Genomic DNA, 23,587 nt, shown 5'->3' with positions numbered 1-23,587 from the left:
GACCATAGAGTACCATAAGACAAAGTTCAAAGGGCAGTGTTAAAAGGAACCCATGTGTACTCCAAGCCAATCCAATTTGTTGGAATAGATTATCAAAACAGGGGACTGTGTGTCCATCCATTTACTCCCTACTTTTAATTCCCACACTCCTTAGGAAAGAAATTGAGATGCCATGATGGAAGTTATTTATTTCCTAAAGTAACTGAACGGTCCTCCAAAGGGGATGCTAGCGATCAACTGCCTGCAGGGCTGGTGCTTTGGATTATTTTTCTAAAGTGGCGATGGGTTTGCACAGAACCACCCAGACCCTCTGTGTTATCTTCCCTTTCATGATCAAAGACACACACCATGTTAGAGACCCACAGCGGGGCTGTGGGCCCTGTCTGGGCCAAGGTCTGAAGAAAATGGACACATCTATCCATAAATCCCTCTAGGACTGTGGCCATTTTAAGGCTTCTTGCCAACCTAAGACACAGACTTTAACATTCAACTCCAGATTGAATGGAACTGCACTGGAGAGCTCAAAGAAGAACCACAGAGGTAGAGAAAGCTGCAGAAGAACAGACTTCGGATGTGGGAATTGCAGAACTAAACAACAAATATAACTCAGTTTATGACCACTGTAAATAATTCATGATGATATGCTAAAATGCCACTGGGCCAGTTTAAATCACATTAACATTTTATGAAATGTTAAAAAGATTCATTTCGTCAGGCCTTGAAGTGTGAGTCACGATGACCATGAAAGGCACTGAGGATCACAGGGACGGATGGCAAGAATCAAAGGAGGAGATCAAAAGAAGCCCATCTGCATGTAGCTCAGGGATGGACGCAGACCGGGGGTCCCAGTGCCCCTTCCCTGCCTGCTAAATGTTTAGATGTTACTGAATTTCCAATCTCTTTAGTGTTCCTGCCCTTGAGCAGTTTGTTCCAATGGCCCTGGCTTGCCTTCAGAGACTGAATCATTGTTCAAGTTCTTCTGACAAAAAGTTAGCAGGGAGAGGCCAAGTGGTTAAGTTCCTGCACTCCGCTTTGGTGGCCCAGGGTTTCCTGGTTCGGATCCTGGGCACGGATGTGGCACCGCTCATCAAGCCATGCTGAGGTGGCGTCCCACATGCCACAACCAGGACCTACAACTAGAATATACAACTATGTATGTCCTGGAAGCCTTAGGGAGAAGGAAAAATAAAAAAAGAAGATTGGCAACAGATGTTAGCTCAGGTGCCAATTTTAAAATAAAAAAGTTAGCAGGGAGATGGTTAAACAAGAATCACACACAAAAGACTGCATGTTGTGTGATTCCATTTGTATCACGTTCAAGAAGACAGCCAATCCATGCTCGTGTAAGTGAGAATAGCGAATTCTGGGGGGAGGTATTAACCAGGAAGGGCTAAGACGAAAACTTCTGGGGCGCTGGAATGACACACACACAGAAGTATATATGTGTATATGTATACGCATACATAACATTTATCAATCTGTACACTTAAGATTTGTGTACTTTATTGTATGCCTCAATAAAACAATTTCTAAAATTCAGAAAACCATTGCTAACCATTTGAAACTTTCTCGGATGAGAAGTCAACCCTCCCCCGTCCCTCTGGGCAGACAGCAAACCCCTCCTGAGTCGGTCTCTGTGCCCGCGCACTGCTGGGCATGGGGTCTCACCGACCAGACAAACGATTCAGTCTCTGCCCTCAGGGGACTAGGTTCTTGCAGAGCCTCCCTTGACACAACAAACTGTTGTCTGTCCACCACTGAAGATGGAGGAGAAAAGCCGGCTGGCTTCTGATGAAATGGTCCTTACCAGAGTCTGAACCCCGAGTGCAGGGAGTTACGGCGGAGGCGGGAGGCTCATGTCTTTGGGCCTTAGGAAAGGAGGGGCCTGGAGCGTGTCAAGACCGCCTCCAAGTACAAGGTTAGAATCCGACGCACTCGTACATTTACAAGACGAGCCTTAGAATTGTGGGGTGTGCTTGACTTTTGTGTGTACGGGGGGCGGGGGGGGCGGTAAAAAGTAAATAATTAAAAAAGAAAAGGTAAAAGAGCATTCATCTTTTTACTATCCACAAATAAGCCCTGCAAACTTCTTTCCCCATCTTTTTATTGTGATAAAGTATATTATATTATATTATATTAAAGTATATTATAACATAAAATTTACCATTACAACCATTTTTAAGTGCACAATTCAGCGGCATTAAGTACACTCACATCGTGCAACCATTACCAACATCCATCTCCAGAACTGTTTTCATTTTGCAAAACTAAAACTCTGCACCCATTAAACAACTGCCATTCCCCTTCCCGACAGCCTCTGGCAACCCCTGGTCCACTTTGCGTCCCTGTGAATTTGACCACTCTAGGTACCGCATGCAGGAGGGATCACACAGTGTTTGTCCTTCTGTGTCTCGCTTACTTCACGTAGCGTAGAGTAGGTGTGCTTCACTATTAAACCTGAGAATTAATTGCTCATCACTGATTTGAATAACAACCAAAAATTGAGCAAAACTACACAGACTCAAATTCATGCATATACATAATAATTGCTCTGTAAGAAGGGGGAGAAATTTTTCTTTAAGCGAAAAATGGTATCAATAACTAGAAAACTTAAAAGATGGCAAAAGGTTATGAAAAATAAGTGGGAGCATTTCTCCAAAAAGTGAAGAAGTGGTCAGAGGTCACTCAGCCTGCCACCCACAGGCTCTCAAAGGCCTTTACCATCCCTTGTCTCTGTGCCACAGACTGAACAACGGACACGGGCTTGGGGGCAGGAGCGCATAGCTTCCAGGAGAAATGTTGTCATAGGACTGCATTCTTCAGCGATTAGGAGGGATATAAAAGAAAACTTTCTTACTTGTCTGAACATAAGCCATGAGCTGATTAAACTAAAAATAAGTTCAGTTTGAAATGAGCTTTTCCAGAAGGTTTTATCAGCCTATTTCTACCTTATTATTCATCGTCCCTCAAAGGATATTGTGTGAGTCGGGGGTGGGGGCGGCAGGGAAATGCTTCATGACTAAAACATCCACCTTTGATTTAGTTCAGCCTGAGCTTTTAAAATCCACTAGTGAAGGAGGGGAGAATGAGAGCAGGAGAGAAGTTTCTATTAAGACAGACACCAGTTCTGGGGGGCCATTTGAGTGCTGACCTCCAACACTCCAGTGGACGTGAGTAGCACTCTGCCTCATGAGCGAAGTCACTCGGTCATTTGCTGGGCCTGCACCTGGCTGGGCCACTGTGGACAAGCCACCCTTCCTCGGTAAACCACAGATTTCTCATTTGTAATATTTGGCTAAAAGCATGAACTGCGTGGGGCTGCTACAAGTGTTGGAATGAGACCTTATGTGTATAGCACAAAGAATGGGGCTGGGCATGTGGCAGGCCCTCAACTAGTGATGGCCACCATCATCACCATCCCCACAGATCAGACAAAGCCCCTGAGCCTCTGAACCCTGTGGTGTGCAGAATTCTAAGACCCCCAGCTACCCATACCCTTGTATATTCTCATCCCCTTGAGGTGGGAGGGACTCTGAGTAAAACAGGCTGTCACTCATGTGATTAGGTTATGTTGTATGGCCCAGGTGACTTTACCTGGTGAGGCTGACCTAATCAGCTGAGCACTTACAAGAGACTGGGCTTTTCCTAGAGAAAGCGCCTTGAAGTGTGAAAAGGATTTGACAAGAGGGAGATTCTCTGGAGCTGGTTTTGAAGACGGAGGGGGTCACGTGGCAAGAAATAGGCGTAACCTCTCATTGCTGAGAGCAGCTTTGGCTGTCAGACAGCAAGGAAAGGGGGACCACAGACAACAGCCACAAGGAGCTGAATTCTGCTGCCTCCATGTGAGTTTAGAAGAGGACCCCAAGCTGTAGACAACACAGCCTGGCCAACGTCTTGATTTTAGCCTTGTGGGGCTGAGCAGAAAATCCATCCACACCATATCTGGATTTCTGACCTACGGAACCGTGAACTAATTGACAGGTTTTGTTTTAAGCCACTGAGTTTGTGACAATTTGTTATGAACAACAGAAAACGAATACAGAACTTGTAACCAGACGGGTATCAGGCAGGACCTGCTGAGCTGCTCAAGGCAAGGGGTTTTGACTAGTATGAAGTCATCTAGGACACCAAGCCTTTCTGTCTGAACTGAGTTACTAATCTGGAAGCTGCTATGTCAAGTGGATAGGCTTTATGGAAGCGTACAGCAATGATGATGTCTAAAACCATTGTATTTACTGTAAACTTTAGTGTCCAGATGCTGGAAGGTGACAGGTAGGGAGGTGGATGAGTGGGTCAGAGAGAAGGTGATGCTGAGGCCAAGGGAGCTCATGGCTGCTCATCTCACCTAGAGGGCAGAGCAAGAACAAGAGGAGAGTTCTCAGACGAAATCCAGAAATCAAGGGGAGATTCAGTGGCAAGGTCGGCCTTAAAACCCAAAGAGTCCAGAAATGTTAGGTTGTGTAGGGGCTGGCCAAGGCTGAAGGCCGGTGGGAGGTGGCATCTAGGAAGGGTGGCAATAACTTACCAGCCCCCATTTGTTCAGCATCTGCCAGGTGCCAGGTACTTTCTATACATCTCCTTTGGGTAAATTGTTCAAATTTACAGCCGGGAAGATGCACAGCTGAGATTCCAACCCAGGACTGCCTGACTCCAGAGCCCATGCACTGCTCCTCCTCCAAGATGTCCACCCTCAAGGTCACCTCAAGTGTTCACCCCCTACCCCAGCTAGGGAGGGGCAGTGGTCAGAAAGAGTTGTTTCGGTTTGTACCGCTCAACACCACCAACACAGAGAGAAGTGCAGGTGTTTTCTTTTCCAAACACCTACTCTGAATATGCACCTGGCCGTTTGCCCAAGTCCAGAGGCTCCCTGACCACAGAAATGTTCTGTAGCTAGGAAGGAGGCTCATCCCAAGCAAGACTCTCTACCTAGTATGAGGCCCCCCCTTGGCCTGTAATCTTGACCTTCAGAGCCCTGACCCCAATTCGTCCTCAGGAAAGACGAGTCCTGGGCAACCAGGGATGGCATCTGCTCATCCTCTCATCTCTGACCTCTGCACCGCCTCCTTCACTCCCTTTCCTCCTGATAGTTTGGCAGCAATCTACACTCTGCCTTTACCACCGTCAGGGGGATGACTACGAGCTGACTCACCCCAGCTCCATCGCTGCTGCAACTGGAAGCACAGACTGCGGCATCCGCCCACTGCAGCCAGGGGACGTCAGCCTTCCCCACGGGCAGCTGGGAGGGGGTGAAACTGGTCTTGGGGGGCCTTAGGTCTACCTGTTTCCTAACGGCAAAGGCCTAACCTCTTGAACACTTAGGGAGACATCACTGGGGACTGTGAGTGTCTCATCATCCCAGGGGCCAGGCAGCCAAGTGGGAATACATCCATCTGTTTAAACCTTCTGTTTTAAGGACTGGGGATTAGTACCTTTTGTTGTTGTTGTTTCCAGCAATTTTAAAGCATGTATCAACCCACACAGCCTGACTTGGAGAATAAGTCTTTGAATGAAGCTCTCAAACAACTGCAGGCCAGGTCAATAAAGTGATTCCTCTGGCAAACCAGGTAGGTGGGGATAAAATAGGTCAGCAAAGGAAGGCTGCACACTCCAGGAACTCTTTGGGGCCAGACAGACACATGCTCGCCTTACCCAGAGGGGCAAGGACAGTCCCCAGGAGGTGTTATGTCAATGAGGAGGGCCATTATGAAATAAATTACTTCAGAGAATCGTTATTATGGAAGGTGTTATGATCATGAGGATGGCTGTTATGGAAGGTGTTAAATCAACAAGAATGGACATTATAGGTGTTCAGCCATCATGGATGACGTTGTATCAATAAGGATGGTCATGATGGAAGGTGTTACACCAAGTAAGATGGCCATTATTGGCACCTGGACAGTACCAGTGTTGGGACTAGCCAGCGATCTTAAGATAATTATGCCAAAAAATTCATAGAGGTGAAAAACTAAGTTGAGGGGCCAAGAATGCTGAGATGGAGTTTTGAGGAGCCTGGCTCCAAATCACATTGTATTGGCAAGCGGAAGAAAAAAGCAGATGGTTATTCCTGAAAGGGAGAAAGACTGTGGTTCCGAGCACTTTCCTTTCCATGAACCATATTCCTTCCTCACAGTAGGAGTTGGCCCTCCTGTTAATTGCTATTGCCAAGGAAAGAAGAGGAGGATGGGACAAAACTCTAAAATCTCAGAGTAAGGAGGCATTTAATCGCCATTTAACTACACTCTATTTTGCTCCTATAGTGTGTCTCCAGTTATAAATCATACATTGAAGGATTAACTCTTAATTATATTTTCCCAGATAGTGGATCACTTGGCAAGTTGTCTTTTCAGAGAAGGTGGGAAAACCCTTTAAAAATACCAAAAGAACACTGTAGGATTATTGGTAACAAGTAACAGAGCCATGTTTCTGCTCCGGGGCCAATCTCTGGGTTTTGTCATGATGTCACACAGACCTCAGACACCAGGGGAACACCTTGTCCTCCTCCTTCTCTTTGCCTTTCTTAGCTTCTCTAAGCTACGCCCCATCCCTGATCTTTACTGCAATTCTTGTGCACACATCTTTTGCTGTACTTATCACATTGGACAGTATCTCAAACTGAATGCTTTCAGGGGTCCAGGCAGGTAATATAAATGAGAAAAGCCAACACAGCGAGGGAGGTCTTGTTGAATCATAGTGTGCATGCTCTACTAAAAACTTTGTAATTCAGCTTTTGTCAGGACACATGAAACAGAACTGGGCCAAGGCCTCTAAGTCACCAATTTGTAGCCCCTGGTTTATATGTCTTTTCTGGATGGTGAGTCCCTGGAGAGCACAGGATGAAGGTTTTCTACCTCTCTATGTCTAGCATCTAACAGGAGGCTCCAACATCTGTGGAATGAATGGAATTTGTTACCAAAATGACCTAGGATTGGGCTAGATCTTTTCAAGACATTCTAGGCAAAAATCAAAGTGCTGGGCCCCAAAAAACCAAAAATAGGGGGAAAAACCCAAAAGCACAGCAAGTTTCTTTCCAAGAGAAGTCGCTCTGAGTAGAGAAGGCAGCTTTGGTCATTAGTTCCTGGATTCCTAGTGACTTCACACTTCTACTCCACCCCTTTTGTACAACCAAATTCCTGCAGGAATCAACTGTAGACTTTTTTAAAGACAGGATCTACATTCAAGAAATTTGTTTTTTAACACAACAAAACTATTGATTGCTATATTCATACCTGGCTTTGAATATTTTTTAAAATTTAAAACTATTCTTAGGGAAAACCAGTGATGATAGAAGGCAAATCAATGGCTGTGAGGGGCCAAAGGGCAGGGATGGACTGCAGAGGCGTCTGGAGCAACCCGACGGGGCAATGGAAATGTCACATCATGCATTTGACTGGACTCATTGAATAATGCAATGGAGACTGGTGAATTTTACGGCTTGAACATTATTCCTCAATAAAGCTGAAAACCATGTTTTACTCTTAGATAAATAACACATGAAGTGCAAAATTAAAAAAAAACCAATGAGACTGGGTTTGTGAAAAAGTCTTTCTCTTACCTCGAATCTGCTGCCGTTGCAAGAGGCAACCACTGATAGCAGTTTCTCATGTCCTTCCACAGGGAATCTATGAATCTATGAATACGTAAGTCTATATCTGTCTGCCACCCCTATTTTATTTTATTTCATTTCATCTTGCCAAAAGGTGGCACGCCATACTCCCTGTCTGAACCTTGTGTTTTCCTCTCCATAATTTATCTTGGGGGTCACTCCACATCAGTACATCCAGAGTACCCCATTCTTTTACACGGCTGCATAGCATTCCACTGCTTGAAGGTACCATAATTTATTTAACCAGGGTTCTAATGATGGACATTTGGGTTGTTTCCAGTCTCCAGCTACCAGGCCAAGGAGCAGAAGATGCTTATCTAGAGTTTCAAGGTGCCAGCGGGACACACTTTCCCTCACATCCCAGGTTGCTGGCTGGAACTAGGAATGTACTCTCCACAGAGGCAGAGACCAGAGAGGCTGGAAGCTGTTATTCCAAGGGTTTCTCTGCCCTGGGCTGTGGTACGCTTCTGCAAGATGATCCGAGCACTGTTTACAGTTTGAAAAATGCCCTCTATGTTCCAACAAGTTGAGACCTTGCTCCTGACAGATTTCGCCCAAGCCTGAAGTGCCTGAGAAGATTGTCAGCAACTTCCAGGCCGGTTCGGCCATTCTTCTCCACCTCTGAGCAGGGATTATAGGCGGGGGCCCTGCAGGCTCCACGGAGACGCAGCTCTGGTCTCACGACCTGGCACACTCCAGCCCAGTCTTGGTTTATGACACCTGCTTACAAACAGCTGTAGTCCTCAGAAGCCCACTGGGGTGTTTTTGTTCATTTCTCACATGAAATTGGGCATGACATTTAAGCTATATAGAACCAGTCCGGTCAGTCCCTTGGCTAACAGGAAATATGTATGTGTGTGTGTGCGCGTGCACACAGGTACTCACTTGCAAACAATTTTTAAAAACTTGTTCTAGGTTATTGAGAACAATTTCTTGCAGTTTTAATCCAGCAGCTTCACTTTGAGGAACTCCCCCGAGATGTCCTCACAAGTGCCAGGAGTCGACGGCACCGGGACAGTGACTGCAGCACAGCGGGTAGCAGCAGAGGCCTGAAAACAACATAAATGACCTCCCCCTCCCCCCGAGCGACCCGGTGACACAGACTATGGCCTGGCAGTTTGGTCCAGATTGTCTGCTGCTGAAAATCTCCATTCTTTTTGGGCCCAACTCAGATAATCAAAGTAATAACAATTCTCATTAATGAGGAATCCGTTCAAGACCAGACGCTGTGCTGAATGATTTACAGACATGATTTCATGCAGACCTCCAGCCAACCACGAGGTGTTGCTTACCCCATTTTGGAACTAAGCACACTGAGTCTTAGGGAGGCTAAGTGACTTGCCCAGGTCACCTAGTTAATAAGTGGTGGAGTCAGGATGTGAACCAAGCTTTGTCTACCTCCAAAGCACGTCTGACTGAGGCTGCAACCAAAAAACAAGAAGGTAACTGTGAGCCCAGCGAGATCTCTGGCTCGAGTCCTTCCATTTCTCTGCGCCTTCTCCCTACGCCAGTTTCCAGTCGAGAATCGGAGCCCTTCGGGATGCGCCGTCTAGGAAATGAGAAACGTGGCAGTGAGCCCAGACCCAGAAGCCAGCAGTGACTGAGAGACACTAGGTGTATGCCTTGGAGGTGCTCGAAGGTCCAACTCCAGTGGGACTTGTCAGCAGGGTGGGAGGTGGCGAGGAAGGCCCATCCCCACTGGCTGCGTCCTCCCGAGACAGTGGCCCCACCTGTCTGGGGCCTCCAGCATAGTGCAGACTTCCAGCAGGAGCAGCAGCATATAACTACTCCCTCTGTGCTGCTGGCTCTTGGCCTCTCCTCTGTGGCTAGAACGCCATTGTGCACAAGAATCGAGTGTCTGTCTGGGTCCAAGAGATGCTTTGAGCCCTTCTAACTCAGGGGCCTCATCTCACCACGTCTGCATCTTCCACGGTGTCCCAGGACCTCGCACTAAATGTTTGTAAATTGCTCTCAGGTTGAACGATGTTTTTAGCTAAACATCCTTGTTTGAAATAGCCTGATGTTCCCATCACCAGATCAGTAATGAAGGATAAAGCACCTGTTCGGATGAATTTGGCACATGCCTGGACATACACGCTCCTAGTCCAGCTCCTAGCTGGACCACACACTGTCAAATGTTGCGGAAGCCCCCTCTGGGCCCCGAGCATTGTAGGATATTACATATGGCCAAGTAGGCAGACCCAAAAGCAAAAACGACAGCCTGACTGAAACTCCATCTGATTTTGAGGCTTGGAAAGTTGATGAAACTCACTTCCGGAAACTGTCTTTTATCGTCCCAGACAAAGGCAGCAGATTGGCACTTCGCACATTTTTGCAGAAATGCCACATTTTACCCAGAATGCTTTGGTCTTCTGTCACTGAGGGTAGGGAGTGTGTGTACTTCATTTAAAATGTACAGAAAGTTATACCATCTGTGCCCATGGAACAGTTTTAGTTTGTTTTTCAAGACATTTCTAAATTTATTATTTAAAGATGTTCACACCCTGAGGTGAGGCATTTAATGGCCTCGTAGTCCTATTACCAAGCTGCGTTTCCATCTGGCAGAATGGATGGCTGGTCCAAGAGGACAGACCCTCCCTGGCAAAGGGAGACAGACAAGACTTTCAGTGGTGCCCTTGGCTTGGGCTCCACTCAGAACAGAATTGAGAAGTGCAGATTATTTTTTAAGTAGAATAATCGAAGAAGGAATTTTTAATTTCATAAGTTTGTGAAGTGAATCTCTGTAAAGCAAATCCTGATTTTCTACTGTACTTTATCACACACTCAGCATTGCTATTTAAAGAAAACCAAACGAAACCGAGCGTGGACATTGTGGAGTAACGTGGTTCAAATGGGGAGAACATGCAGGACACTACGAACTCCGTGTCACGATCGTCACTACGACCAACAACAAACCGTCCTTCACACAGGAGGATCTGTGAACCTCACCGTGAAGCCAGATACTTCCACTGTAACTCCTTCCTTCCAGGCTTTCTTCCTGAGCTCACAAGCGATACAGACAGAAATACAGCAAGATAACGTGACTAGAGTCACACGGTACATACACACTATTCACGCCCTGCTTCTTTCACTGGATCACAAGCAGTTCTCCGTCATTGTTTGGTTATTCAATCGGAAGTTTCCAGGAGTGGGCTGCGCTCCTGCAAACCCACCCACACCGCCATCCGCTCTCTCCTGGACACATGTTTAAAGGCACCAGCAGAGATTCACGGGCATGTTCTACGTGGTGGAGACCCCGAGCCCTGGGGTGAGGCAGAGAACCTGGGCCACCAGGGAATCTCTTCCACCCTTTGCAGGGACACAGAGAGCTGGGGTCCCATCTGTCACTCCACATTTTCTTTTCTCTACTTTCCAGTTTTCCCAGTCCGCACACGCAGTCACTGGGACTGTGCTGCCCTCCTGCTCTTCTGTCTGATGCGTATCAGATTTGGAGCCGGAAGAGCTCAGCTTTAGAACTTCTTCCCCTCGCCACCTTCTAACAGCGAGAGTTGAAGAAGTCATCTAACTTCTATAAGCTCATTCCACCTCCTAGAAAGACTTGGCGTGAGGGGTGGACCTGAATTACCCACTTGTTTATTCCATAGACATTTACTGTCTGCTATGTGCCAGGCACCGTTCCAGCCACTTACCTCATGGGGGTTGGACATGAACCGCCTGAGCTGTTCCACTAGCTCTGGGGTCTCCAGCAGGTCCACACATCAGCTCTGAATAAATCAGCTCGTAAAACATTAAGGCTGGTGGTTCCTCCGCACAGTGCAAGTCCCTATATTCGAGACTGGAACACTGAGGCCAGAGAGGCAAGGCACCTTTTCCTAAGTCACAAAGTCAACTGCTGATAGGACTTGAAGTTAGAACCAGGTGTCCTGACTCTCAAGTCTGGTGCTCTGACCACTTGGCCAGCCGCCTTGCCAATTGGACAATTTCCTCCTGGGCTCACACCTAGACTGCATCTCAGCCTGCCTTCCCGTTGGATGGGGCCATGCCACTGAGTTCTAGCCAATAGAATGGCAGCAGAAGTGATGGGAAATAACTTCCATTCCTGCGCCATAAAACCCTCCCCTGACGGACCCCTCATGCATTTTTCTTCTATCAGTCAGATGTGGATGGACATAGAAGCTGCCTAATGAAGATGGCGGAGCCGGAAAGTGAAAGGAGCCTGGGTCTCCACACCACTGCTTGGAGGAGATCCCATTTGGGATCTTATCTGAGCAAGAAATAAACATCTATTGTGTTTGAGCCATTATACACATTTCGGTTTGTGTGTTACAGCAGCTTAAAGTGTGTTACACCTTAACTATTAGACCTATGGACGTACAGTCAGAACTAACCACTCCTCACTGTCAGCACCAGAGCCGCTCCAGCCTGCCTTCAGTCTTCCTGATACACAGTGCTCATGGCATTCTGATCACTTAACCAAAAGTCAGAATTTGAAAGAAAATTCAACACATGTCCCTCGCCTCAAGTTTATGGTTAGTTTCAACTGGAAAGAGTAAAGGAAGTCGTGCGCCGCAGCGTAGGGTGGTTACGAGCCTGCACCCTGGAAGGAGACTGCCCACATTCACAGATAGCACCACCACTTATTAGCTCTGACCTTGGGCAAGACGCTCCCCAGCTTTGTTACTCACTTTCTTCCATTTCTTCTTTGACACTTTCTGTACAAACCCTTTGACCCAGTAACTCCTCCTCCAGAAATTTCACCTACAGATAAACCTGTCTATTTACCCAACAAACTCAACTGCAAAGATGGTCACTGAGGCTCTGTTTACAGTAACAAAAGACTAGAGACAGCCCATCGATAAGGGGCTGGTTAAATATAATATGGTGCTCCCATGAAAGGAATATCACACAGCTGTCAAAAAGAATGTGACAGCTCCATATGTTCTGATAGGGAGTGTGCACTAAGATGGACGGCTAAGTGAAAAAACTCAAGAAGCATGTGGGACACGTCCTATACTATATATCTGGGCTCCTGTTTGTGTAAACAAGGGAGGTACCTATATTTATAAACTTGTACATGTGTAGAATAACTCAGGAACAACACACAAGAAACCATGGCTGCCTCTGGGAGGAGGCCCGGGGTCAGAGGTAAAAGGGGATCTACTTTTTCCTGCACATCTATTCGTACTATTTGAATTTTTGTTACCGTGTACAGGTAATTCTTTATCTAAGCACAGTTTTTAGATTGCTTGAATATTAAAGATACATATACATTCCTAGAATAACAATGAACATAGCACTCAGTAAGCGCTGGTTGGTTTTTTTCAAAATGAAAGAAAATGTGTGGAGTTCAGATGCTGTCTCTAAGATAACTAGCAAATGTTGTCTTCAGGAGTCCCACTGTGCACTGGGGGCATGGTACACTGGTGACAAGAGCTGGGTTCTAGAGTCAGACTACCTGGGCTGCCGTCTCAGCGTCACTACATACCAGCTGGGTAACCCTGGGCAAGTTACTTCACCTCTCCGTGGCCCTGTACGGGGGTGTAGGAGGAGTACTTGCCTGAGGATGCAGAGCCAAACAACTAGCAGGTCTTCTCAAGAACACCTCCTCGATTTACATTTTCTCAGGAGAGACAGCTTAGCTTTTATGATTTGAACATTGCAGAACTTATCTTTCATCCATCATAGTTATTTTTGGCCAATGTCTATTTAGGAGACATGTATATTTACATCTCCAAACACAACACATGATTTTAAACAGAATGATATGCAGAAAGTCTCGACTTATGATGCAAATACAACAGGGAGAGTGTCAGGATCTGGTGGAGAAGCCCCGAGTGTCAGCAAAGGAGGGTGCAGTAAGTTACCGCACACAAAGCAGCTGTTTGTGAAAAACTACATAAACATTTACAGGCAATCCAGAAGGGATGTCTTACGCATTTTACGTTTCATAGAATTGGTTGTTAATTATATGTGGGTATCTTCCCGTCTTTCTTTATGCTCTTAGAAACTGTTGGGGGTTTGAGTTGTTGTGCAATGAGATGTTACAGTTTTCCCACACGAAATAATGAGACGTAGGGTATCGGTGAGTATTTTCACGCGAACGTCTGGCTCTTAGGAATGAATTACTGATGTTAAGCGGGAGATGCTTACAGACAGAATATGCAGAAGAGTGGCTGGCACGGAGCAGATGCTCAATATGTGTTAGTTATTACAAGTAGTAGTGAGTAATTTTAAAAACTGATGTACTGAATACAAACCCAAGGCTGCAAAGAGGTGAGGGAAGGAACTGGCTCTCCCTGCCTGGTTGTCTAGAATGTTGCCAGCTGCCCAGGAGAAGGTGATGGGCTAATTATAAGGTTGTAGGAAGTGGTTTGAAATAATTTGATTGTGGGATAATTTTTATAATTCAGAATGATAATTAAAGGGTATGAACTCTTTTTAATCAGCCAGGTGGAGAGCCTTAAGCCCCGGGTCTCCTATATCAGGGATCTTGTCATCCCCTACTGTCCCTCGCCCCCCATCTTGACCTCAATCACTGGTCCTTCTGACCAGCAAACTCAGCCCCCCTTCTCTGTCCAAACTCATGTCGGCGCTGCTGGGCAAAATTGCAGGTAAGGCTTGTGTTATAAGCCAAGGGGCTCAGTTCTGTTTTCTTTTGGCAAAAAAAGCACTGCTGGACTATTAGTACCATCCAGCTGGGGTGCTCCTAAGATTCTCGAATATCCTCCAACACTGCTCAGACCCCGACTGTTGAACTAGAGGGAAGAAGATGCTTTTTCCACAGATGCTAGTGAAACAACAATGATGACAGCCTGGGAGAGCGTGGGAAACAGGCATTCATACGCTGCTGGCCGGAATGCACACCAGGAGACCAGGACATGCTCTCACAGGGCAGCACGGAAGTATGTAGCCAGAGCTCTAACATTTTCTCTACACTCATCCCAGCAATTCTATTTCCAGAATTTGAGTCAGACAAAATAGTGAAGAACGTGCGGAACAATACAGCCATAAGAACACATTCTCAGGTATATCAAAATGGGATAATCTAGCTTATATTATTTTATAACCTCAGCAACACAAAGATAACATTGTTTCATGTCATTATAGAAACTGTGCTACATAATTTTTAACATTTCACTGAACAGACCTATCAAAATTGATATAAACAGTCTCCTATTGTTGAGCATGTTCTGCTTTTATGGAAAGCAACCTAAATTTCCAACAATAGGAGACTGGGTAAAGCCATACAATGGAATGGTCCCATTTTTGGCTTTATACATACACACAACACACCCACACACACACACGAGAAGACTGTGCACCAAAATGACCAAGGTGATTTGCTCACAGATGATTGTTTCCCATTTAGGTTATATTTATTGTCAATTTTTCTACAACAACTATATATTACTTAAAACAATTTAATTATTGTTTTCAACTTCCTTCCCCCACACGGAAGCCTGGGAGAACTCCCAGAAGAGTGTCTGTTTGCAGAGTCAGTGCAGGTGATACGGCAGCATCTGCGGTGACCCCTGAGGCTGACAAGCCGGCACCCGAACACATCTCTAGGACACGCAGAGCAGCCCGCTCTGACCCTAGTCACGGAAATCTGTGAGGGTGTGGGGGAGCAGGGACTCATCAGCCCTGCCAGTTACACATTCCAGACACCAGCCAGCAGCTCCTCATTTGAATCTGAGGAATGACGAACGCACACAGTCACCCAGGGTGAGTGAACACGTCATTTGATGTCTGCTCACATTTCTGCCAAGAAACAAGGGCACCAAGAACGGGGTCACTGACCCAGACCCTGGCATCGAGTGGTTCTTGGAAAGCCACCAGGTGGGGGTTTCAGCAAGGCTATGGTTCAGTTTCACCAGTTCTTCACTCCTGGAAGTGGGGGAGCGGGGGGCCCACCAAACTCCCACAAACACACCACCCCGTGATGCAGACGTTACTCTGCAGCCCTGTGGCGGCACCAGCTTCATTTTCCCTCTGCCCAGTCTTTGTTAAGAGAGTTCATAAAACAAATCTGCTGGGCCAGGGCTCTCTCTGGCTTTCTCAATCCTTTCAAGACAGACTCAAGTAACTTCTCAAAGGCCCCCATAGGTTAGACCAACCCCAAGACTTTAGACAAAGCTGATGTACTCAGCAAGGGTTCTAACCACAAAGGCAGGGCCCTCAGCTCAGCCTGGCGATGTGGCCTCACAGGGCCAGTTCCTGAGGCCAGAGGAAGGATCTAAGAGCGTGAAACAGGAGTGTTTCTGGACTTCCTCCTCTCACACACAGAACCATGAGACAAGGCTCTGACAGTCAAGGACTTCCTGGAAGGAAGGGACTCCACTGGAGCTACCGCAGACCAAAAGAGCAGCCTCTCTAGGCCACAAGGAAAAATCAGACACGTAAGAGAAGCCAGTTCAGGACAGGCTGTCACTGTCATCGTCAGTAACGCCCTGATTTACACCATATTCTTACTGGAGGAGTTCTCAACTCTTATCACAGACAACCGGAAACATCGCAAACAATTCCCAGAGTTTCAACATCGCTCCCAAGGGTGGTGGGCACACATTTTTCTCAAACATACATTTATACATTTTCCTTAACTAAATTACGCTTTATTCTTAAGCTGATTTTTGTCTTCAAAGGAAATCTTGAAAGCCCAGTCTTAAATTACTGTAAACACGCACACACTATTCTACGTGAGGTCTTGCCACGTTCTGCCCACCGTGCAGCACTGAGTCACCTGACGCTGGCGGAGAAGGGAACTGGGAAGCTTTCCCACCTTGATCTGGAACGAGGGCAGTTGCTGAACTTCCCAAGTGCACCTCACCCGCTTAGTTTTATTCCTTAAGGTAATTTATCCTAATGTCCCTACCTGCCAAGTACAAATGTCCCCTTAGGCGCAGCAAAGGGTGAACAAAGACCCCAATCTCTTCCTGGATAGCTCTTTTAAAAACACAAAACCTGGAGGCCAGTGGGGCCATAGTGGGTAAGTTTGCACCCTGTGCTTTGGCAGCGCCGGGTTGGCTGGTTCCATCGCAGGCAAAGACCTACACACCGCTCATCAAGCCACGTTGTGGAGGCTTCTCATATACAAAATAGGGGAGGATTGGCACAGATGTTAGCTCAGGGCCACTCCTCCTCGAACAAAAAGAGGAAGATTGGCAACAGCTGCCAGGGCCAATCTTCCTCACCAAAAAAACCCAAAAAACTCCACAAAACCTGTGCCAGTTTCAGGAAAGGCCTCAAATCAAGTTCTTACATGAAGAAACCAGGTTAACGCTATGTTCTGTTACTTCCATGGCCCGCAGGGCACCTCCTTGCAGACACAGGCAGCGGCCGTTCCTCCCCCAACCGGAACAACTCGAAATTCACACACAACTCGGAACGTCCCGCTCTGCCAACCCCCTCAACCCCGTGAAAGTCCACCACACTGAGGTGCGAGGGGCCGGGGGTGTAGAGCCTCCGCGGGGCAGATGCCTGGCGGCCTCCAGCTAGCGCTTTCAATTTCGAATTAATGTTCCTGAACTTCAGGAGAGCAAGAAGGGAGCGTCCGGACGGGGAAAAGGTGATCGATGGGCTATCGGGGCGCCAAGCCACGGTTTTCTTGCACCTTCTCCCTGGCCCAGGCGAGCAGGGAGAGGGTGGGCCAGAGAGGAAAGTCCCCTCCCCACGCCCTACCCCGGCGCCCCCAGGAATCCAAGGACAGCCCCCGAGCGCGCGGCGCGCCCGGTCCCGCAGGCCCTCCGGGATCGGCTTCGGCGCGCTCTTCTTTCCTCCTCGGTGGGCGCCGCGCTCATCCGCCTCCCCGACCGCGGGGCTCCCCGCTCGGGGACACCCGACGTGCCGCAGCCTGCGCCCAGGGCGAGGTCGCTCGGAATCCTGGAGGGTCCGGCCACCGCGCCTAACGCGGGGCGCCCCGGAGGCGGGTGGTCTCGGGGACCCCGGGCCGTCAGTCAGCCCCACTGCGCCGCCGCCGCCCCCGACTCTGCACCCTCCGCCCCTACCCCAGCCCTCTGCCTTGGCCGGCTGGCGGGCCACCTTAACCACTCAGCGCCACCCGCTTCCGCAGCGCCGCACTCACCCACTCCTAGCGGCGGGAGCGCAGCGTTCAGCAGCAGGACCCCCAGCAGGGCGATTGTGATCCCGCAGTTCAGGCCGGCCATGGCTGCGGGGCGCCTCGGCCTCGGCGGGGAAAGCGACTGTGGCCGGTGGCACGGAGCGGCGGCCGCGGGCGCCCTGGCCTGGCACCGGCTGCGCAGCGCTCCGCCCCGGCTCGCTCACCTGTGTGCGGGCGGACCCGCCTGAGCTCCGCCCTGCGCCGCGGGAGCACCAGCTGGCCGGGCCTGTCCCCTCCCCGCTCCTCCTCCCCTTCCTGCCTCAAGCGCCCGCCTCTCCCGGCCAAGGTGCTGGGACTTGTCGCCACCTTCCCGGGCGTGTCCTCCCTCTCGAGGTAGAGAGTAATCAGGTCGTCTTGTCTAAAGGCTTGATGGTCGGCCCTGGGGAAGCCAGTTCGCCTTCCCTTCGCTGTCCCGGAGAAGGAGGCCAGTGTGTGCCCCATTTTGCGCGGGAATCGTATTCGTGGATCACCCAAGCCCAGGCTTCCTCCTCGGTGCTCTCTCCTCGGCTGCCTGAGCCCGGCCGGAGGCTCCCTGGACTTGAACGGCCGCGCTACAGCTACCCTCTGCAGAGCTGTGAGCCTGCAGCCTGCTCCCGCACTTCGTCTGCGGTATTTCTAAGGCTCATGGCAGTCCTTCCACACTACGGATGAAACAGACTTGCTGAGTTAGCAACCTGACCATAGTTGCCAGGACAGTCAGTGATTTAGAGGTAGGATTTGGCAGCACAGAAAGAGCTTTCTGCAAACGAACTTGCTTTGTTAAATTTTTGAAGAAGGAATCAGTGAGTGAATGAATGCCTAAGGCTGGAAAGGACCAAGAGAAGAAGCCTAAACAGGTCGACAAGGACCTCCTCCTTGACTTGTGAGTGGAGTGTGGGTATGGGCACAAGGCATTCGAGTCAATGACCCTAGGCTCCTTTTTCTCCTCCCAGCTGTGGGTAAACCGCCTCTTCTTGGCTTCCAAGGTCCTGTGGGTTCTCCTTCCATCTGTAGGCCACACGTGAAGTCCAGGGTCACAGGGTTGGGAGAAAAGCAGTGGATGGCTCAGCGACTCTCAGCTGGCAGAACAGAGTTTTGCCAAAATGACTCCATGCACCCCCTGGGGCTACCTGGGCCTGTGGGCAGCCAGAGGCTGGGCCAGGGTCGCCTAGAACAGCCTAGGAGGACTAGGACAGGAACCAGAGCATGTGCAAGAGCATCAGTCTTCAGTGTAGCCCCCACTTCTGTTTAATTCTTGGGGGAACTGAGCCCCTCCAGCCTGCCCCTATTCTCAGAGTGAACACTGGGTGAGAAATCCTCTCTTAGGAGCTTCATCCCCTTCCTTCTATGTGTCTTCAAGGATGAGAATAAAGCAAACTCTGCCCTCGGGAGCCCACAGTCTGTGAGGGAAGCAGAGATGTCCAGGTGGGGGCGTGACCACATCCACACGCCTACCTGTGGAAGAGCCTGGACTGTGAGCTGGAGGGACCTCGGAGGGAATCTTCTAGCCCACTTCCCTCGTCATGCAGATAGATGGAGAAACTGAGGCCTAGAGGGAAGGTAGAGAATGAGAAAAATAGGGAGGTTCTTGGTTCTCCCAAGGAATTGAAGGCAAATTCAGTAAGAGAAAGAAATCTTGAGAAAAATCTAAACATTCTTTAAAAATGTTTATGAGGACCAGGAGAGTGAAAGCAGATTTTGTCTGTCTTCCTAATTCTAAGCAGGCTTATATACCCCGGCATCTTTTCCTAGCATCCATAACACCATGATTTCCCACATACAGTAATAATAATAACAATAATAGAATGGCAGTGCGTTGAATTGAAACGATCAGAAATATTGCTTGATGGTTTAAGTCTAAGGAACAAGTTATTTTATTCTCTCTCATTTCTCCAAAGTTTGCTTAACTGGCCTCCCTGGGATTGTGAAACTAACTTTCTGTAAATTAATTAAGAGTCAAAAATCCTCAGACGTGAAGCATTAGTGATGGTCCTAGACAACGCAGCAAAGAGAACGAGATGAAAAAAGTAGGGAAGCGTATCAGCGTCCTTTGCATGACAGCACAACTACACAGTTGAAGTCAAGAGGTCTTGAGGTAATGTCTTGGTTCTTGGAGTCGAGTGTGACCAAAGCGTTGCCGAGGTATGGAAGTGTTTCATCTTTCAAACATGACTGAATGGAAGGAGTCAATTTTAAAAGGTTATTTCTGAACTGGAAAAAATCCAGGCAGCTATAGTCTCTTGCCAGAGAAAAATGACAGATTGAAGGGTGAGTTTTAAGACGTACTGTTCCATCTAATTTTGACCCTTCCAGAAACCCTACAGAAGCTACAAAACAGAGATTTAAAAATACAAAAAGACTTAAGACAACAAAGATGGGGAGAACAGAGGGAAGACAACAGCAAAATCCTCTTGGAAGCTGGAAAGCAGATGGACAAGTGGTAACTGCCTTAGGAGCTTGGAGACAGCAGAACCCTAAGCCAGGAGTGGGGAAAATTGAGATATAGCATGATTTATACTGTGGAATTCTAAAAAACAAAACTGCGAAAAAATCCGTCAGGAACTGGCAGTACAAGGTATTCTGGAACAGGAAGGCGAAGGGGAAGCTAAAACAAGGAAGCCTGGTTATCGATAAAGCTGTTTGAGAAGGACTATTGTTAGATTCCCAGAACCTCCCCTCCATCGCTTCTGACTGGGCCACTGCCCCTCCTTCACACCAGCAGAAGTCTGAAGACTGGAGAGGTTAAAACCAAGGGATCTGGGCTGAGAAGGGCCAGGCGTAGCTGAAGGCTTGGAAACATTCTGAAAAATAGGTAGATAAAGGGGACATATGCATTGCGAATGCTGAGCCCCAACTTGCCTCCCAGGATATGAGAGAGAGGACTTTACCATCCCTACTGGAGATGGAAAGTCTGCTGGCGAATCTGACCAGCCCAAGAGGAAAGATCTAAAGATACAGACATTTATCCCCATCAACAGGCTAACCAGATCCCTACCATGAGGCTCCCAGTTGGCAAGCCCTGCCAATTCAGCCTTTTAATCCTTCACTTTTAAGTATGACCAGACAATCAGGATTTCAAGACATCTAAGGAAATCTTCTAACGGTAGAGTCAGAATCAACCAAGTAACCAAACAGAAAAAAGCAACCTGGAGGAAAGAGACACTGTAAGGAGAAGAAACCAAAACAAAGCAAAACAAAAACAATTACTAACTTCCTTAGCTAGCAGACAGCCTTGTATTTATGAAACAGGAAAAGGATGTTATAGAAAATGAATATTCAAGGAACCACAAAAGAGTTCTTGGAAGTTTAAAAAATGGTAGTAGATATTAAAAAAAAAAATAGAAGGGTTGGAATATCTTCTAGAAAGTAAAGCAAAAAGAGAAAGAGATAAAAAAAATAGGCAAGAAAAGTTAAGAAATTTGGAGGTCCAGTTTAGGAGATCCAAAATCTGAGTAATGAGTTTCCTAGAAAGAGAGAGCAGATGAAACAGAGGAGACATCATCAATGATATAATTCAAGAAATTCCCCCAGGCCTGGAGGATACGAGTTTCCAGATTTCAAGACTCATGGAGCGTCCAGCACAATGGATAAAATAGGCCCAGATCAAGGCATGTGATGGTGAAATTTCAGAAATCTGTGAACAGAGAGGAGATTCTATGGCATCCAGAGACAAGAAATGGGTCTCATGAAAAGGAACAAAAATCAAAATGGGTTTGGGTCTGTCAACAGCAACACTAGAAGCTGGAAGACAATGAAGCAATACCTTTAAATTCTGAAGGAAAATAACTTCCAACGTAAAATTCTATACCTAACCAATCTACCAATTAAGTGATAAGGTAGAAAAAGGGCACTTTTAGACATCCAAGATATAAAACAAAAAAACTCTGAACCTCCACTCACATTTTCTCAGGAAAATACTGGAGGATGTGTTCCAATTAAATGAGAAATGGAGGAAACACAGAGAGGAGTGGATACAGGTTTGTGGGGCGGATATTAATCACCCTAAGAAAAAGAATACACAGTTACAAATAGAAACTCAGGTGTGAAAATGATTATTTATTTAGAGTGAGGAAAGAAATCACAACAAATTACAAACTTGAAAAAATTGAAAAATATCACAAATGTCACAAAATCCAGAAAAATAGCATGATATCTTTACTATTAACTCACGGGTACAGCTCTCCATCATCACTTCTTCAGGTCATTTTGCTTCATTGACATGTGCGCTATTTCTTCTGGAACTGCCAGACTTCACGATGATGAGATGCATCAGATAAGATAAGATTCAGTCTTAATTTGTTGGGACACATAAAATGTGGATTCACACACGGAAGAACTCGCTGTTTGTAGAAACACTGTAGTGTTGTACCCTACAAATACAGGAATTCTTACAAATTCTATTTGTGTGATTCTTATCACACAAAATAATACGGTAATACAAAATAATACAATACACGGATAACTTTACATGCTGCATTATCCACTTATTTCTGATAGAAAAAAATGCTGCATTTTTGATAAGGCATGATGAGAACTGAATTTGCTGCTTAAAATTTTAGTTTTGCTAATTGGAAGAATTGTCTACAGACTAGCTTCTGGCCCTGTATATTCAAACCTGATTCCTCCTCCTCCACTGTCCACATGCTTCTGGCGGTTGGGCGCTCCAGGACAAGTTCATAATGTGGTACCACCCCTGGCCTTGCTCTTTCTGATCACCTCCCGTGGTGAGTCAGCCCAGTGGATGAGAGAAGTATTCCTGGAAGCCACTACCGCAACATGTGGGCAAGCAATGAATTAACTGCACTTGAAAGTGACCGTGAATTACATAAATACATCCCACTAAACCCCAATTAAATGTATCTCCAATTCAGCTTCCCCTTAGGCAGATCCCCAAATGCCCGAAGCCACTCAATGCTGCAGTGCATAAGGGAAGTGTGATGGAGAGGAAGTGAGGGGAAAACTATTTTTGCAGTTGAAATACATGCCTTTGCAAATTTTATAAGAAACATGTACCCAGGTGAACACACACCCTTGGAAGGGGCTGCACGGTGATGGCTGAGCATTCTTAGCTTCGTGATGCCATCTGCCTCTGGACTCAGGAAGCGCAAGATACAGCCCAAGGGAGAGGCAAGGAATTTCCGGAGTGACGTGCACCAGGCGTAGAGCACCCGGAGTCCAGACTGAGTCAAGTTGTATGGCCAAGGAGGGAGGGGGTCCCTCCCAAGTGAACAGGAGGACAGAGTAAAATCACATGGAGCCATGACTTTTGTTGATGAGATCCTCAAATAATAATGGTGTTTGTCTGAGACTCGCACATGCCACACGTCAGCACACCTGTGCTGTCCAGGTGCACCTGAGCCACGTGCAGCTGAGCAGCCAGAGACAAGGAGCCAGCACCGTGAAGTGACTCACCAGCCCTGGGCACCTACCTGGATTTTTACCCGAGAGAGAAATAAACTTCTCTTTTTTAAGCTTCTGTGATATGGGGCTTCCAGTCACTTGTAATTGAACCTCATCCCAAGGCAAGCATAGGAGATTTTCCTGGTGCTGTAAAATGTTTAAGGGAGAGCAGACCCAAGTGATTCACTGCAGAAAGGAACTTGACCTAGATGGGCGAGGTGGAATGGCTCAGCAACGGCCAACGCGGCTTCTGGAGTCAGTCCTGGATTCAGATACAGGCTCTGCGACTTGCCGGCTTGGGCAACCCTCTATGTGCCTCAGTCTCCTCATCCATAAAGTGAGGTTTGAGAGGGCATCCTTTATGGGTGTTGCAAAGATCAATGAGATAATTTATGTAATGCATTTAGCACAGTGCTTGGCACATAGCAAATACACAGCAAAGTTGGCTGAGACTGGCTTTGCTGTGAAAGGAGTAGGTGTCACCTTGGTGGGGGTGGAAGCCACGGAGGTGGAGGGGAGAGTTCGGG

At 47.4% G+C, this 23,587-nt stretch overlaps 1 protein-coding gene across 2 annotated transcripts in view; it reads right to left on the bottom strand.

Moving 5' to 3' along the window:
- Window positions 1-17,931, bottom strand: part of CDCP1 (CUB domain containing protein 1) — a 56,300-nt gene extending 38,369 nt beyond the window's left edge. Inside the window, exon 1 of one of the 2 annotated variants that reach the window (XM_014852483.3) lies at window positions 17,646-17,931. In XM_014852483.3, the coding sequence (XP_014707969.3) occupies window positions 17,646-17,727 (82 nt within the window). In that variant the 5' untranslated portion in view covers window positions 17,728-17,931. The remainder of the gene's footprint in view (window positions 1-17,645) is intronic. The other variant, XM_044754493.2, reaches the window with a different exon arrangement.
- Window positions 17,932-23,587: the final 5,656 nt, after the last annotated feature.

Source organism: Equus asinus, chromosome 21, assembly GCF_041296235.1.
Source record: "Equus asinus isolate D_3611 breed Donkey chromosome 21, EquAss-T2T_v2, whole genome shotgun sequence".
Classification (NCBI taxonomy): domain Eukaryota; kingdom Metazoa; phylum Chordata; class Mammalia; order Perissodactyla; family Equidae; genus Equus; species Equus asinus.
Note: the sequence above shows the minus strand (reverse complement) of the source record. Positions and strands in the feature narration are given on the sequence as shown.